Below are 16360 nucleotides of genomic sequence, written 5' to 3' on the forward strand. Positions count from 1 at the left end.
TGCTCGAATATTGATAAATGATCAAAAAAAGTACGGCCCACAGAGACACATACCAGCTTTACTGGTAGTACTGCACCTGTCGACGACAAGTTGTTCTGCTTCCACGAGCACATCCAATGCTAACATCAGTAATTCTACATTTGATGTTAGCCCAGCTAGCATGGACACTGACAGTTGTGAATCTGATGCAGCTGAAGAGCTACTGCCCCCTTACCTGGAAAAGCGCCGAACAAACAGGTACGTTGGACCATCTAAGAGGTGCAAATATGATGAACTACATTTATTTGGGGTTAACTTATATTGGGAGTAGTGCCTTTCCTCAGCCACAGTGTTATATGTGCAAAAGTGCTCTCACAACTTGATTAAGCCTTCACTCTTAAACAAAACATGGCAATTTGAAAAATAACCCACCGTAGTTTTTTGTGAGAATTAAGATGACTTTTGAGTAGTAAGACTTGTATAAAAGCAACAAATAACATTTAATAAGAAGGGGCTAGAAGCGTCTTGTATGGTGAGCTACTGAGTGGCTAGGACAGGCAAGCCCCATACTATTGTGGAGGACTTAATTCTTCCTGCTGCTGCGGATATGGCTGGGGGAAAAGACTCCAAAAAAACTTTACAATGTCTTCATCAAACAACACTGTTTCACGATGCATCAGTGACATGGCAGGAGATGTTTTGAAACGATTACTGCTTCGCATACTAGCCAGTGAATTCTATGCTTTACAGCTGGATGAGTCAACAGACGTGGCGGGCTGGCACAGCTCCTGTCCGTTACGTTTATGGGGGATCAATTTAAAGAAGACATCCTCTTCTGGAAACCAGGACAACAGGAGAGGATATTTTTAAAGTACTGGACAGCTTTTGTGACATCAAATGGACTTTGGTGGTCAAGATGTGTTGGTGTCTGGACTGATGGCGTAGAAGCCATGACAGGGAGACATAGTGTAGTGGTAAAGCACGTGCAAGCAGTTGCTCCTGACGCCACTTGGGTACACTGCAGCATCCACCGAGAGGCTCCTGCTGGCAAGGGAATGCCTGACAGTTTAAAAGATGTGTTGGACACTACAGTGAAAGTGGTCAACTTTGTTAAAGCAAGGTCCCTGAACTCTCGTGCATTTTCTGCACTTTGCAATGATATGGGCAGCGACCATGTAACGCTTTTACAACTTACAGAAGTGCGCTGGTTATCAAAGGGCAAAGTATTGACACATTTTTGGGAATTTAGAGACGAGCTTAAAGTTGTCTTTACTGACCATTTTCACTTGTCTGACTGCTTGCATGATGGGTTTCTCACACGACTGGCCTGTCTGGGTGATGCTTTTTCTCATCTGAATGATCTGAATCTAGGATTACAGGGACTCTCCGCAACTATATTCAATGTGCAGGACAAAATTGAGGCTATGATTTTAAGGAGTTTGAGCACTTCTCTGTCTGCATTAACAAGGACGACACACAGGTCTTTCCATCATTGTATGATTTTGTTTGTGTGCAAATGAACTCAAGCTTATGGACAATGTCAAATGAGATACAGCGAAGAACGAGTGAGTTGGGTGCGCAATTACGCAGGTACTTAACCAAAATGGATGGCACAAACAACTTGATACATTATCCCTTTCATGCCCTGCCTCCACTCCACTTATCGATATCTGAACAAGAGAGCCTCATCGAAATTGAATTTATCAGAAGCCACTGACAGATTTCTGGATTGGGCTGCATTCAGAGCATCCTGCCTTGGAAAATGGTGCTGTTAACACTGATGCCCTTTGCCACTTACCTATGTGAGTGGATCCTCAGCCCTCACTAGCATGACAAATAAATACAGGCACAGACTGTGTGGAAAATGATTTCAAACCAATACAACCCAACATTGCAGAGTTAGGTGCATACTTTCAAGCACACCCTTCTCATTAACCAGTGAGTTATTCACAATTTTTGATTAACATACGCTTTTATATGTAAGATGGTTAAATAAAGAGCAAAACTATTTATTATTATTTGTGCCTTGGTCCTATAAGAGCTATTTATCACTACCCGGCTTGTGAGTAGTGACATACTCACACTGTTTAATAAATGTATAGTGCGTGTGTGGCAGGTTTACAATGATGCAAAAAACATTTGAGAGTGCGCTGACCCTGGTGCTAGAGGGGGAACGCAGCTGGAGGATGGATGTTTGAAGGGGTACGGACCTATAAAAAGTTTGCGAATCACTTCCGTAGAAGACAAACTCTTGCTCACCAGAATGTCATAAATCAATAGAATGCTTCAATCTAGTTGACATTGCTAAAGTTTCTCTTTTCTCTTTCATATCTGCTTCTCTCGCCCAGCAAAGACGTTTAGGGACCAGGGAGAAAATGCAATAACAAACCAAACGTGAAAGATTTGACTGGTTTAAAGGGATATTTCCTTTTCTTTTTTTTTGTTTCATTTTAGACCTAATATCCACTTACTTTCAGGGTTAAAGCATCATCCAGACAGTTATGGTCAGAGTTCCATTCCTGAGATTTCTTTGACAGGCTTGGTTGCTTGCATGAGCCATACAGTGGCAGTGGCCAGACTCTTTCCCCCCCCCCCAAAAAAGTTTTTCTAAACGGCCCCACAAACTTGGAACTGGTGGTGTGAATGTGAAAAATCTGAGAAATTCAAGCCAATGTTGGCTGAAATTGAATGTCTGTGCTGTTCCGATTGGACTTGATAATGGCAACCGAAGACACTGATGTTGATCACAGCACAACAGTCTGTGTGACATCATGCAGATCTCCTAGCCCTTATCAACCCAGGAGTAATTGAAATGTTTTTCCATGTCCCTAAGATCAACTTAAAATAACGGGCAGGAAGTAAACATCTGAAATTGAAGTTATAAATAATGTATACATATCAATTTGAATATATTATCTGTTTCATATAATGATCCCTTATTGATATTTTCCCCTGTTCCATAGTCAATATTGTCTTGTTGCACTTCTCATTGTGATGGAATGGGCACTCAAGGGAGTAGCTTGGAAAAGGTAAGACAGTATTACTCATCATGCGTCGTTGACGCCATCCGTAGAAAGTGTCCTTTACCTTCAGGAGTATACGTTGGATTCAAGGAGTCTGAGGACGCACACTTGCTTCTCTGAACCACTTGATTCTGAAGAATGTATAAAGACTGAACTTGGTGTCATTACATGTTATTACACCAATATGGCTATAACCATGTAACAAGGTGTATAACTGGCTATGTGTATGTGAACAACAAAGTTACTTGTTGTTCCCAAATAAAAGCTTGTTTTTATGAGACAAACATGTTCCCAAATAAAGACACATTGTGCAGGTATGTGTTTTCGGCAATACATTAGTAATATAAAGGTTATGAAAGTCAACACATACAACTAATAGAAAAATACACTTTTGAATAAGTTAAAGAACATATAAACATGTTATACACTACTACTTTAGCAATCAACTACCTATGTAGCTTCTTTCGACATCTTGGCTATCTGTATCCCTGTCATAGCTAGGGACATGTAGACTATCCTTATCCCTGTCCTAGCTAGTAACATCTAGGTTGTCCTTAGCCTAGATGTCCCTAGCTAGGACAGGGATATCCGTATCCCTGTCATAGATATGGACATGTAGGTTATCCGTATCCCTGTCATAGATATGGACATTTAGGAAATCCATATCCCTGTCATAGATATGGACATGTAGGAAATCCATATCCCTGTCATAGATATGGACATGTAGGAAATCCATATCCCTGTCATAGGTAGGGACATCTAGGTTGTCCTTATCCCTGTCATAGTTAGAGACATGTAGACTATCCGTATCCCTGTCATAGATATGGACATCTAGGCTATCCGTATCCCTGTCATAGCTAGTGCAATGCTGCTTGTTTTCGTTATCCGCTGTTGACAAGCGAGACATGACATGCCAACTCTGGAGTGTCATACTTGTTGCTCGTGCAAGTGGAACAACACTGGCAACGTACTTCAGCTGAAATAGTTAGTCCTATATCACATTTTTCTACAGGCCCCCAGAAAATGTAATAGTCTGTAGAATTTTATTTGGAGTCATTTTGAAGCACGTTTTTGGGTGAGTCTCATCTCTACCACTATTTGGCTCATGCAAGCAACTAAGCCAGACGACACATCTCAGGAATGGAACTTTGACCAAAACTGTCTGGATGATGCTTCAACACTAAAAGTAAACAGTAAAAAATGAAATATCCCTTTTAAGGAAATGAAAAGCTGTTAAAAAGACCCAACATGATTTGTTTTGTTTTTTTATAAGATCTGTTCGGCTTGGATGCATATTTTTATGTGGTTGAAATATTATCAGATTTTATGATGCTGATAAAGATGGCACCTTTACAGACGATCCTAACCACTCATTCATTCTCCCAAGATGCTGAAATAAATAAATATTTCTCCACTCCTGTTCCTGAGTCAAAATGTTTTAAAAAATTTGGTGTGTAATTTTGTTAAGAAATGGTTAATTCTGCAGGAGCCTAATGTATTATCAACTATCTGAGAGGTTTTAGACCTAGAGTCAGTGTCCATATTTCAGTTAGGCTACTACTCCATTTAACCCATCTGAACAATACAGTTCCCTTGATGTGCCATTTTAAAGTCTCTGTCTTGTGACTGTCTTTCTATAGCACCTCACAATCACACATAACAGAAGTGCTATTATCATCTCTAACCACTTCACCAAATCTTTCCCAACATTAGACTACTGTCCTGGCTCTCGCTTCTATTTATTTTCAACCCTCTATTTTGCAGCTTTTCTCCAACGTTGTCCTTTTTGCCTCAGTGGATCGACATTAACTTTTCTGCCCAAGTTCTCAAATGCATTTGGCAATTTGTGTGTGTTTGGCGCGCTACAGTTAGGCCCTAAAGCTCAGGCTACGCACAAATGCCATGTAAAAATAATGAAAGAAACACCTCAATGTAGCCTACAGATAAAAATTATGGATTTTTAAAAATGCATTGTTTTCTCTTTTCAACCTGCCAGCCCTGCGGATATGAGTCAACCCACGCATCATTAGCATGAGCCTTTGTCAGGCCTAACTTCATTTTGTGCAATGTGTGTAGATAATTTTGAGAAACAGAAAGATATTGGTTTGAACTGAGTCAGGTGGGTGGTCCTCCACTGTATCCCAGGTTTCTATGCGTCTCCCAGGAGATGTCGGACCCCAAGTGTTCAACAGCCATCTCTTCACTGCATCTGCACATTGTCAAATGTAGCTACTGCTTAGATTAATGGATGTCACTCATCCCTAAATTACAGTAATTTGCATGGAGAGAAACACAGGGCTCACTGCAGATGGATGAAAGGGGCTGAGACTTTTCACTAAAGGATACCCACTTTACTGGCCTGTTGGCCTTTCACTGCAACAAAGTATCTCTCTGTGATGATTTCTTATGAAACATTTACACTCATGAGCTCCAATCCAGCTATCCTCTTGATTCTTTCACAGAACATCCATGGGAAAGTCCCCTCATTTCCGATTAGACAATCATGTGATATGAACTTGTTTATTTGGGGCGGCAGGGTAGCCTAGTGGTTAGAGCGTTGGACTAGTAACCGGAAGGTTGCAAGTTCAAACCCCTGAGCTGACAAAGTACAAATCTGTACCCACGGTTCCTAGGTCGTCATTGAAAATAAGAATTTGTTCTTAACTGACTTGCCTAGTTAAATAAATTCCCTGCTTGGGAAGAGCCGAGCATCAGCTCAGTAATTGTCTGTGGTGTTAGTTCAGTGATGGTCCCTGTCTGGGTGGGTGGGGATGAGATGTTTACCCATATTTCTCCATTGGAGGTTCCAGTGGTTGAATGCTGACGTTCCTCCAGGAAATTGGAGTGATTAACGGTTCATTTCTGACCAGTGTGAGGGGCGCCTGGCAGCCTGCATCTGCCTACAATCATTTAGTGTGCCTATAGCCAAACCAGGACCTTAATTACAGTACACCACTTCTCATTCCAGATCCTCAATACTTTATAACGGAGTGCTGACCATTTTATGATCATTTTGAGACCCATATTTGAGGCTTAAAGGCTCCTGGACATTTTGCTATTAGGGATGGATGTCAGTACAGGGACATCTTGCCAAGTGATTTTGGAGACTTATGTGTTGGTTTCATGTCTCAAGCACACATTCTATCTGAAGAATTGAGATTTGGCTGATGTGCTTTCATGTAACTTGGCTGGAGTCCCCAATCCTAGCCGCCAATCGGTTATAGTGAACTCCTTTGCTGCCTCAAAACCATCATCACATGCGATAAAGCCCAAGGGTTGGGAGATTCTCTAATGCATGCTTCCCGAATCATAGCTTGTATGGCGATGAGTGTCAAAAAAAATCCTCAGCTGGAGTGAACCCAACACAGTGGGTCACCAGGAGTGAGGTTGTGAAACCTGCCTCAGAGGAAAGAAGTTTGACAGGGGGGGGGGGGGGGAGCTCATTGTATCGGTGTTTTTGAGAGAAAGCCAAAGCGAAACCATAACAGAGCGAGAAAAAGTGAGCTAGTTTTGGAGATGGATGCTGTCAGTTCTCTGGTATTGTGCTGGAGTATACGTGGGTGTGCATGTGTATATGTTTGTTTAGTGTCTGTGGGTGTGTTTGTGTGGCTTCGGGTGGGGCACTGAATTATGACTACATGTTCAGGAATGAAGAGGGCGGTGCCAGTTTTTTGCAGAGGAGGTGAAGTTTGGTTGAGAGTTGGGATAGTAGGGGGTTGAGTGGGCTGGGCTCTGAGCTTCCCCACACCCTATCATTGAGAGAAGGGCATGATCAAATGTGTTGCAGTAAATTTAAACCAATGGTGCAATGCTTGTGTGCAATTCATGTAGAAATTGGAATAGACAATGGTGAAGTATTTATACAAAGGTTTATCTTCAATGAGTGGAATTGCTAGTATTGTGTTACATTAATATGGTGGTTGTCTAATTGACTCCTCTTTTCTCCATCTCCTTTTCTCTCTCTTAGGGAGTAAGTCCAGTGTGAGGTGGGATGTCTAGCCATGAATCTGTGGGGGACCTGATCCCCCAGGACCTGGCGGAGGTATTTGCCCATGAGAGGCTCACCAAAGGGGGCCGAAGGAAGAAACGTCGGGGCTCCCTGGGCCGGGCATTCGGCTGGCTCAAAGGGAAGAAGAAGAAGGACATCAATGCCAATGGACAGAGCCAGGACTTTAATCCAGGCCGGCCGATGACGGGCAAGACCTTCACACAGGGCCACAGCCATGGTAAGATCAACCAGGGAACCCAAGAGATTATTGCCATGTAAATCCTCACTCTCCACTTTGATTGCTAAACAATGTTAAACATAGTGACTATGTTTACTGCGTGCTGTCTCTCTCTCAACAGTATTTGAGGATGTGGCTATAAGTTTTTTGTTTATTGGTATCATTTCAAGTAGGCTAGGTGGCTATATTCTACTATAGTCTAGTCTCTAGAAAGTGCACATCCCACAGTGGAGTTTGGTGTTCAGAAACTGTTGAATATCCTGGTCTTGCGCTCCAAGGCGTGTTTGCTCTGTGGAGGACTGTTTGAACAGTCTCTGACTCACCAGCTGCCCTTTGACCTCCCCCAGCCATTGAATGCCGTGAACAAACCTCCATTGGTCCTGTTCTGTGTTACCCAACCACCCTCCAGGATTGTGTTCAGGTTACACACAGGTCGCGATTCCATACTGTAAAACAAGGAAGTACACTCCCAAAGGGGATGAAATATGGCTCGCGCACACAGGTGAAAACATACAAAAATGTACACATTAAAACATGCATAAACTTACATTTATTGTCTAAACGTGTGTATGTTTAAACATGCAGAAACCTACCCCCCTTTAAGACATAACAAACTAATACACCATACCTGCAGCGGCTCAGGCATAGTCTTATTCAGCAATGCATGTTGGAGCTTGTGCATGTACATTTAAATGAGAGAATGTTGAATAATGTCAGTCCTTCAATGTTTTCTCAGTGTACTGTATCCTGTGGTATTGCCATGTTTTTAAGTGATGTTTCACTTTCAAATTCCGCTATAGGTAATGTTTTGAAAATCACACCTACAATCCAAATGATGCAAGCAGCACCACACAAACAAGTTCTAGTGCTGTTTCAGCTAATTTCTCCATAGTCTAGAGTGAACCCACCCCTCCCTGCAGTCACACAGCTGGAAACGCAGAGCTGCTAGTTGAAGTGGAAAGGTGTTTGTGGATTTCCAGTGGGCCCTACTACCACACTGACTCTCACAATCAAAACATACTCGCGCATGAACATAAATACGCACACTAGTAGTGGGGATCGATAATTACAGATCACAGTATTTTTGGATGAAACATTGATATTTGACTCCAGATAGGCTATCGATTTGTAAAAGTATTTATTTTTGTTGCTACTGTAGGTAGCGTCAGCTAGCGCCAGTCGGCTGTTCCTGCGCCTAAACTCCATTTTTTTTTCTTCATCCTAATTCTTTTTAAATAGTGAGTATTTTATTTCACTGATTTATCAAAACTTGCTTTGTCTTGTCTCTGTAGCACACATACACGCGCATGTTTGGAACGTCAAATCGAAATATAATCGCAGTATTGAATAGTAATACAAATAGAATCATGAGCACTAGCGCGTACACACACACTTAAATGGTGTGCATATTAGGGGTGAATATTTTCCCAATTTATTTACAAATGTTCCATCACGAGAATAAATCACTTTTCTCCCGGGTAACCCGGTATTTCCCGCCAAAACCGGAAGTGTCATTCAAAAACATTATAAAGCATATAAATGTCTGGATTTGATTAGATCTTTGATTAGCGTGATTAAATTCTATTCATAAAAATACGTTTTATGAGCCCTACATTAACGGCATGTAATGAGCACAAGCCCAGAAAATTGTGCCTTTATCGAATTTGATTGCCTTTATTGCCTTTATTGCCTTTATCGAATTTGAATTTGATTGGAATTTTGATATCTAATATGGCCTATTTGTATTATAGTAAGGTGACGCATATTTACCTTTTCATAATGCTTCCCCTAATGTTATTAGCCTACGTCCCCTTTCTCTCTTGTTGCTTCATTCCTTCCTCGCTTTCAACAGTTACATTTAAAAAAAAATCGTTGTCCTTATCTTAATCATTCTAATGGCATAATTGAATAAAATAGGACTACAATTCGATGCAGAAGGCTTTCACTTCTCTTCACAAAGATTTAATGGTTATGGGTATGAATAAATAACTACTATAGCCTTCCGCCATCGCCCGCGTTCGCTCTTCTTTCAAACTATTGGCTTCTGTATTTAACATTCAGCAAATAAGAGCTTGCGTCCCTCTTCGAATAGTCTATTGGCATAAGAAATGCTAAAGTAAAAATGTCCAGCAAGCTATTCTTGTCTAGTTTTTCCTGCATTTGGACTCCCAAGAGTTAATGAGCGTTTTTAACGGTGCTCAATACGCAAGTACCTGTAGCAAGAGACAGATGCTGTAATTTAGAAGCTTATTATGCGTAACTCATCATAATTGGCCAAATATAAGGCTAATACTGCATTGAATTTATTACCTGAAAGGGGTAGGCTAGGATATAGATAGCGCTATCTCTCAATCTAGAACATAATTATTTATTTTGGATGCAATTTGAATGGAGTTGATGGAGTGCCTGCGAGAGTGCTCGCGTGCACACGGATTTTAAAGCAACGATATTTTGAGTGATAGGCTGTTTTAAAACTCTGCAGCTGCAATTACAAATAAAATAATCTTTCCAATTAAAAAACAAGGTTACCCTGAAAGCCAGATGGAGATTGGTAAATAAGACGCGCATTCTGTCTTTACATTACTCTAGCATAGGCTATGCTGCAGCAAATGTTAGCAAAAAGTTGCGAGATGATAGGTCTACATGCATTGTGAAATGCGCTCCATTCTGAGATGGGCAGTCTGTTCCCACCCTGAGCGTTGATTCATCATGCAAAGCCAGTTTTAGACATCGCATATGATTTAACAGTTCCATTTCAAGCCCTGCTGTTCACACAAAAAAAATGTATTATAATTGACTGGTTTCTCGCAGTTATTTATCCCGGGAAAATCCTGGTATATCTCGGTAACCGGGTTCCTGCCATTAAACCCTAGTGCCTAATCATCATAGTGGTGGGCTGTTTAAGAGCTCTGTGAGAGAATGTAAACTGAGTGGGAGAGAAGGTATTTCTCCCCTGCCAAGGGTCAGCACATGATACGTCCCCACATTGTGCACAGCAGGGCACAGGCCTCCCATGGAAGGTTTTCCTCATGTTTCCCCCTCAAATCTCTTTAACCCAGTTCAGAGCAAGTTTTAGTGCTCTCATTTGTGTGCTACCAACAGGTGGGGCTATGAAATGGACTTCTGCCATCCAGTGGTGTACAGCTATAATTCCTGGAAATGTTACCTATCTGTTGAAGGAGATTGAGAAGGGAAATTTCAAATTTGACCTGACATGTTGTGTGGCCTGAGCATGGGAATGGGTTTCAAACGGTGGGATATTGCTGTTGTGCTACCTGTCTGAGTGGATTACTCAGATGCAGCAGTAATGAAGAGGTAGGCCTCAGGTAACGCGTCCCTTCAGGTAACAGATACTATCATAATGACAAAGTCTTCCTTTTTCTATGTAATTTATAGTCCAGCTGTTATTACACAAGTGAGCCCTCAGCGATGAACACGTGGTATGTTCTGTGTTTGCCCTGGCAAGTAACTCCAAAAGGCAGCTTGCTTTTACCAACAACGTGGCTTGCTCAAATAAGAAGGCACCTAACACTTTACAAGATAGCATCTAGAAGTATTGTGCCAGGCATCAGATACTGAAATGCTCCTGGAAAAGCTCACAGTATCCCCAAAGAAGGTTAAATTCCTCCAGATAAGCCATATAAAAATAAATGTCAGCTTTTATTCTGGACATGATTCAGTCATACCAAAGAGGATGGGACCTATTGCCTGGCCTGGGCTGGTGTTGGCATGCACCCAGTTAATTAAAATACCAGCCAGAACAGTTACATTAAGTAGAAACAAGTGGTTCTGTTTCTTATTTTGACCCAGCCCTCCCTCACATAGATCTCACCCTCCTATGAAATAAGTTTCCATCAGAGATCAAAACATGTCTGGCTGGGCATTGTGTGTTGTTGTATCCGAGCAATGTTACTATTATAAATGTCAGTCTAACAGACAGCTGATGTGTGTCCTGAAACAATATACTCAATGGAATGGGGAATGAGAGGGGATCTACAGTGGTTTGTTTAGCGTTGTTAGGATGTCATGGGCATATGGCCTCTTGTTCAGAACTTTTGGTGAGAAACTGATGTGTTTTGTAAATCTTTCTTCCAGTTCAACTCCCTTAAAATAGTATGTTCACCCCACCTTTCTTCTTGGTGGGAATGTATTGGTAAACATGGACCAAAGAGTTTGACCCAGACATCATGTTTGAGTACATTGTAGCTAGCAGAGATGTGTGCTCCTGGACCCTACATTGTAATGTGGGGTAACCCACTGGCCCAGTAAATGTGTTGACACAGCCTCCTGTGATGACCTGGACAATGCCTCACATGGTCCTGGGACACACAATCCCATAGGCTGACCCTTTGTGTGTTTGCTGTACATGCGTGATTTATCTGTAGGCACTGCACACATCACCTGCATGTGCCTCAGTGCATCTACTGTGTGTTTATTTTCCTGCATTGCTCTTGGCTCAGTTGATCCTGTAAGCCACCTAGTAAAGCCATGCTGTTAGCTGGCCTAATGCTGCTGTTGTCGCTCATATCTTGTGCTCGCTACAGCTGAACTTTTTCAACAGGTTCACACTAAGCTGACTGATAGGGGTATAAGGAGAGGGGGAGTGATGCCAGAGTGATATGATTCTATTGTTCACCTGGCACCTGTAGGTCACCTGGATTCTTGATCTGTAGACGTTCTACTCTCACCCGGAGATTCCATGCATTCCTCGGCTCTAGACACACAACTCCTCTGAGCCCAGAGAATGGTAGCTCTTTGTATGGGTTTATCAAAAGTTATCACAGCGATTTTTGTCTTTCTAGTCCTTCTAACGTTTGTACGATTTTGCCACACCTGGGCAGTGTCCTGCAATATTGTAGTCATACAGAAGTACAGGAGGAGTGCCGTACAGTATTTCAGCATGCCTTTCAATGTTAGCTTACATACAGTTGATTAGCTGACTTTATACACTGAGTTTGGCATGACATACAGTTTCATAATGTGACGGTGTGTATGCATGGGTGTGGGTGACTGTACAGCATGAATAAACCTCTGAGCTTTGGATGAGCACATAAAGGCTTGGGGAGAGCAGGAGAACCGGTTTTAGAGCCTGGATACTGTTTCTCTTTCCTCAGCTTATGGTGGGAATAAAACACACCACCCTCCTCTGCATTGTTATATTGCCCCTGGCAGCTGCAGGAGTTTAACATAACTTGCTCTGGTGTATGTGCTGGTCTTTCCTGCTTTGGTCTTATGGGAAGGCAAGGACCTCTGCCTTATCACTGTGTGTGAAATACCTGAATGTAACACCAGTCTGTCTGAAAGCAGTCACCATGACACTTCCCAACGTCACCTCTCCAAGGTCAGGTACAGGGGAAATGTATGCCTTGGCTCTTAATGACACGGGCTAAAACACTCCTTTGGACATTGAGCTAGAGATGTCCATTTTATGTGCAACAGCTCAAGGGCAGGCTGTCACTTGTAGGATTTTGCTTCCTGCCTAGTGATTAACAATACAGATGAATGGGAAGAAGTTGTATGACTGCATGTAATAACATTTTCAATTAGAATAATTGGGAATATTAATCGGCACATCCTGATTTTTATTTATTTATATAAAGTGCCAGCATGCATGTCCTCTAGTCCTATTTATATGTGTTGGATTCCATCACTCATTTCACTCTTTGTAAAAGTCTAATGCTTAGTCTAATCATTACCTGGTCAAGCCTCATGGCGTTCAGCAACCGTTACATAGCATTTATTGTAATGTAAATTACTCCCACCCTCCAGACTATTGTCATGGCAGGAAAAGCATTTGAAACTCTGCCAGCCCACAAAAGATGATGATGATGAATGCATGACAGAAGTTGAGTGATAAATGGGTATTGTATCTTTTTGTATGACAGTATCTTTATACACGATTTCATGGCATGCTAGATGAATGGAACCATGCAGCTTTTGATCATGTCAGTCCCGCTTTGACAAAATGGTAGCTTAAAGTCAAGGTGGTTAAACTGGTAATAGTTTTCCCCTCCCAGAACATCATGTTCTTTTCATGCCCTCTCAAAGACTGAGGTAGTGATAAGCAGCATGTACATGTGCACACAGAGTGAGACCTGCACAGTGGAATCCACCTAGCACACCCATGCTGCTACGCCCATGGTACCGTACTGAGCTTGCTGCCTTCTGCAGGCGTTGTGCATGGTGGAGCAGTGGTCTCAAATCAGTTTTTGCTGGTCTTATATGCTCCCAGACTAGAGCTCCACACCATTTTCCAAAAGAACAGGTAATATACTGTACGTAATAACATCCATAGACCTTCAATACAGAAACAATTGTGCTTTTAAAAAAAATATATAGCTAATATGAAGAGTTCTCCAAAAGCCAGACGTTCTTTACAGAACAGCTTGCCATAGGCTTCCATGATTTCTAGATATCCTAACACTTGTCTTTGAGGGCATAGTGTCTACTGCCTGGAAAATTCTCCCTGCTGGTCTAGTAATGTAGATTTTAAGCTCCTAATGTAGTGTGACCTGCCTGTCAGTAGGGGCCTACCAGAGCTGTGCCTTCCTGAAGTGTGCGTGCCCTAGCAGGTCTGACTCTGCATGTTTCAGTCTTTGATTCTCCATTCTTTTTAATGGGATTTTATCCAGAGCTTATCACTAGCTAAACCCTTGCTGTGGTGCTGCCTGTCAGGAAAGTGGGATACAGAAGGTTCTGTCACTCCTGACCTCTAAGTGTTTTTAATTAGAGAACCACAGGGAAGTACTCTGTACACATGACTTCTGACCTTAATTGGTGTAATTACTGTGATTATTACATGTTTACTGTGCTTGGCTACTAATTCTGTGTGTGTGTGTACGTGCGCGGGTTACACGCGTTTGAGTGAAGTTTAATGTGTATGCTGTGCATGCGTGTGTACAGACATGTTTAAACTTGAGGGATCGTTCTGATCTGTAGTGTCTGAAGGTGAAATGGACTGGAACGAGGCAGGATTTGTAAGTACACTATACAGTGCATTCGGAAAGTATTCAGACCCCTTCCCCTTTTCTAAATTTTGTTACGTTACAGCCTTAATTTAAAATTTGAGGAAACAAAATATTTTATCCATCTACCCACAGTACCCCATAATGACAAAGCGAAAACAGGTTTAGATATTTTTACAAAAATAAAATATCCCTTATTTACATAACTATTCAGACCCTTTGCTATGAGACTCGGTGCATCCTGTTTCCATTGATCATCCATGAGATGTCTACAACTTGATTGGAGTCCACCTGTGGTAAATTCAATTGATTGGACATGATTTGGAAAGAGACACACCTGTCTATATAAGGTCCCATAGTTGACAGTGCATGTCAGAGCAGAAACCAAGCCATGAGGTTGAAGGAATTGTCCGTAGAGCTCCGAGAAAGGATTGTGTCGAGGCACAGATCTGGAGAAGGGTAATAAAACATTTCTGCAGCATTGATGGTCCCCAAGAACAGTGGCCTCCATCAGTCTTAAATGGAAGAAGTTTAGAACTACCAAGACTCCTCCTAGAGCTGGCCACCCAGCCAAACTGAGCAATCTTGGGAGAAGGGCCTTGGTCAGGGAGGTGACCAAAAACCCGATGGACACTCTGACAGAGTTCCTATGTGGAGGTTAACGTTCCTTCCAGAAGGACAACCATCTCTGCAGCACTCCACAAATCATACCTTTATGGTAGAGTGGCCAGACAGATGCCACTCTTCAGTAAAAGACGCATGACAGCCCGCTTGGAGTTTGCCAAAAGGCACCAAAAGACTTTTAGACCATGAGAAATAGGATTCTCTGAACTGATGAAACCAATATTGAACTCTTTTGCCTGAATGCCAAGCATCACACCTGGAGGTAACTTGGCACCATCCCTACTGTGAAGCATGGTGGTGGCAGCATCATGCTGTGGGGATGTTTTTCAGCGGCAGGAACTGGGAGACTAGTCGGGATCGAGGGAAAGATGAACGGAGCAAAGTACAGAGATCCTTGAAGAAAATCTGCTCCAGAGCGCTCAGGACCTCAGACTGGTGCGAAGGTTCACCTTCCAACAGGACAACAACCCTTAGCACACAGCCAAGACAACTCAGGAGTGTCTTTGACTGGCCCAGCCAGAGCCCTGACTTGAACCCAATCGAACGGAGAGACCTAAAAATTGCTGTGCAGCGACTCTCCCCATACAACCTGACAGAGCTTGAGTGGATCTGCAGAGAAGAATGGGAGAAACGCCCCAAATACAGGTGTGCCAAGCTTGTAGTGTCATACCCAAGAAGACTCGAGGTTGTAACCTATTTTTACTTTGTCATTATGGGTTATTGTGAGTAGATTGATGGTAAAAAAAAAAACAATTTAATCAATTTTATAATAAGGCTGTAACAAAAATGTGGAAGAAGTCGAGTGGTCTGAATACTTTCCGAATGCACTGTGTAGCCGTAGAAGCAATAACATATCCTCAGTGTGGTCATATTTGTTGCTGATTGGGGGTGTGGCTTTCAGTTATTTTTGGCCACCCATCCATTGAGTGAATTTCATTCCAGTTCATCTGAATGTCATTCCAGTGCATTGCTTGCTCTGAGGGTGTTTAGATAAAAATAGAAAAGTCATTTTCTTGTTGTTGCTTAATCTGATTGTGTGGGCCTGGCTCCCTAGTTGGTTGGCCCGGGCACTCCCCACCCGTGCCTACTTGGCTGAAGAAGGGTTTTAACAGTTTGGGGTTGCGAGGTCAGGGTTTGTTACTACGCTGATAAATGACAATATCCATCTGGACCTTTGCCACTTAGGACATTTGCCACTTAGGACATTTGTGTGACTGAACCATCTCAAGGAGAACTGGAGTACCCCTGCTATAGTCCTACAACATATACATGGCTCCTAGCCTCCCACGCATAAGCCCACTTTCTGTCCCTGACACTAAAACTGAAACTAAATAATATAAAAACGAAATTGATAAAAACATTTCTAACTGAAACCGAATAAAAACGAGTAAATCAAGTCTGAAAATGAACTGAAACTAAACAATAAAAAATAATAATAACAAATAAAAACTAATAGAAAATCACAACTATAACATTGGTGTGCTCACTAAATGAAGTCTGTCATTTTTTTTTACCCTTATTTAACTAGGCAAGTCAGTTAAGA

General features: G+C 42.0%; 1 protein-coding gene across 2 annotated transcripts in view; it reads left to right on the forward strand.

Annotated features, from left to right (window-relative positions):
* LOC109903979 (uncharacterized protein KIAA1522 homolog) overlaps positions 1–16360 on the forward strand; it is a 38646-nt gene that overhangs the window by 11424 nt on the left and 10862 nt on the right. For both annotated transcript variants that reach the window (XM_020501024.2, XM_020501025.2), the window contains exon 2: positions 6970–7228. In XM_020501024.2, the coding sequence (XP_020356613.1) occupies positions 6994–7228 (235 nt within the window). In that variant the 5' untranslated portion in view covers positions 6970–6993. The remainder of the gene's footprint in view (positions 1–6969; positions 7229–16360) is intronic.

This window comes from Oncorhynchus kisutch, linkage group LG14 (genome assembly GCF_002021735.2).
Source record: "Oncorhynchus kisutch isolate 150728-3 linkage group LG14, Okis_V2, whole genome shotgun sequence".
Classification (NCBI taxonomy): Eukaryota; Metazoa; Chordata; class Actinopteri; order Salmoniformes; family Salmonidae; genus Oncorhynchus; species Oncorhynchus kisutch.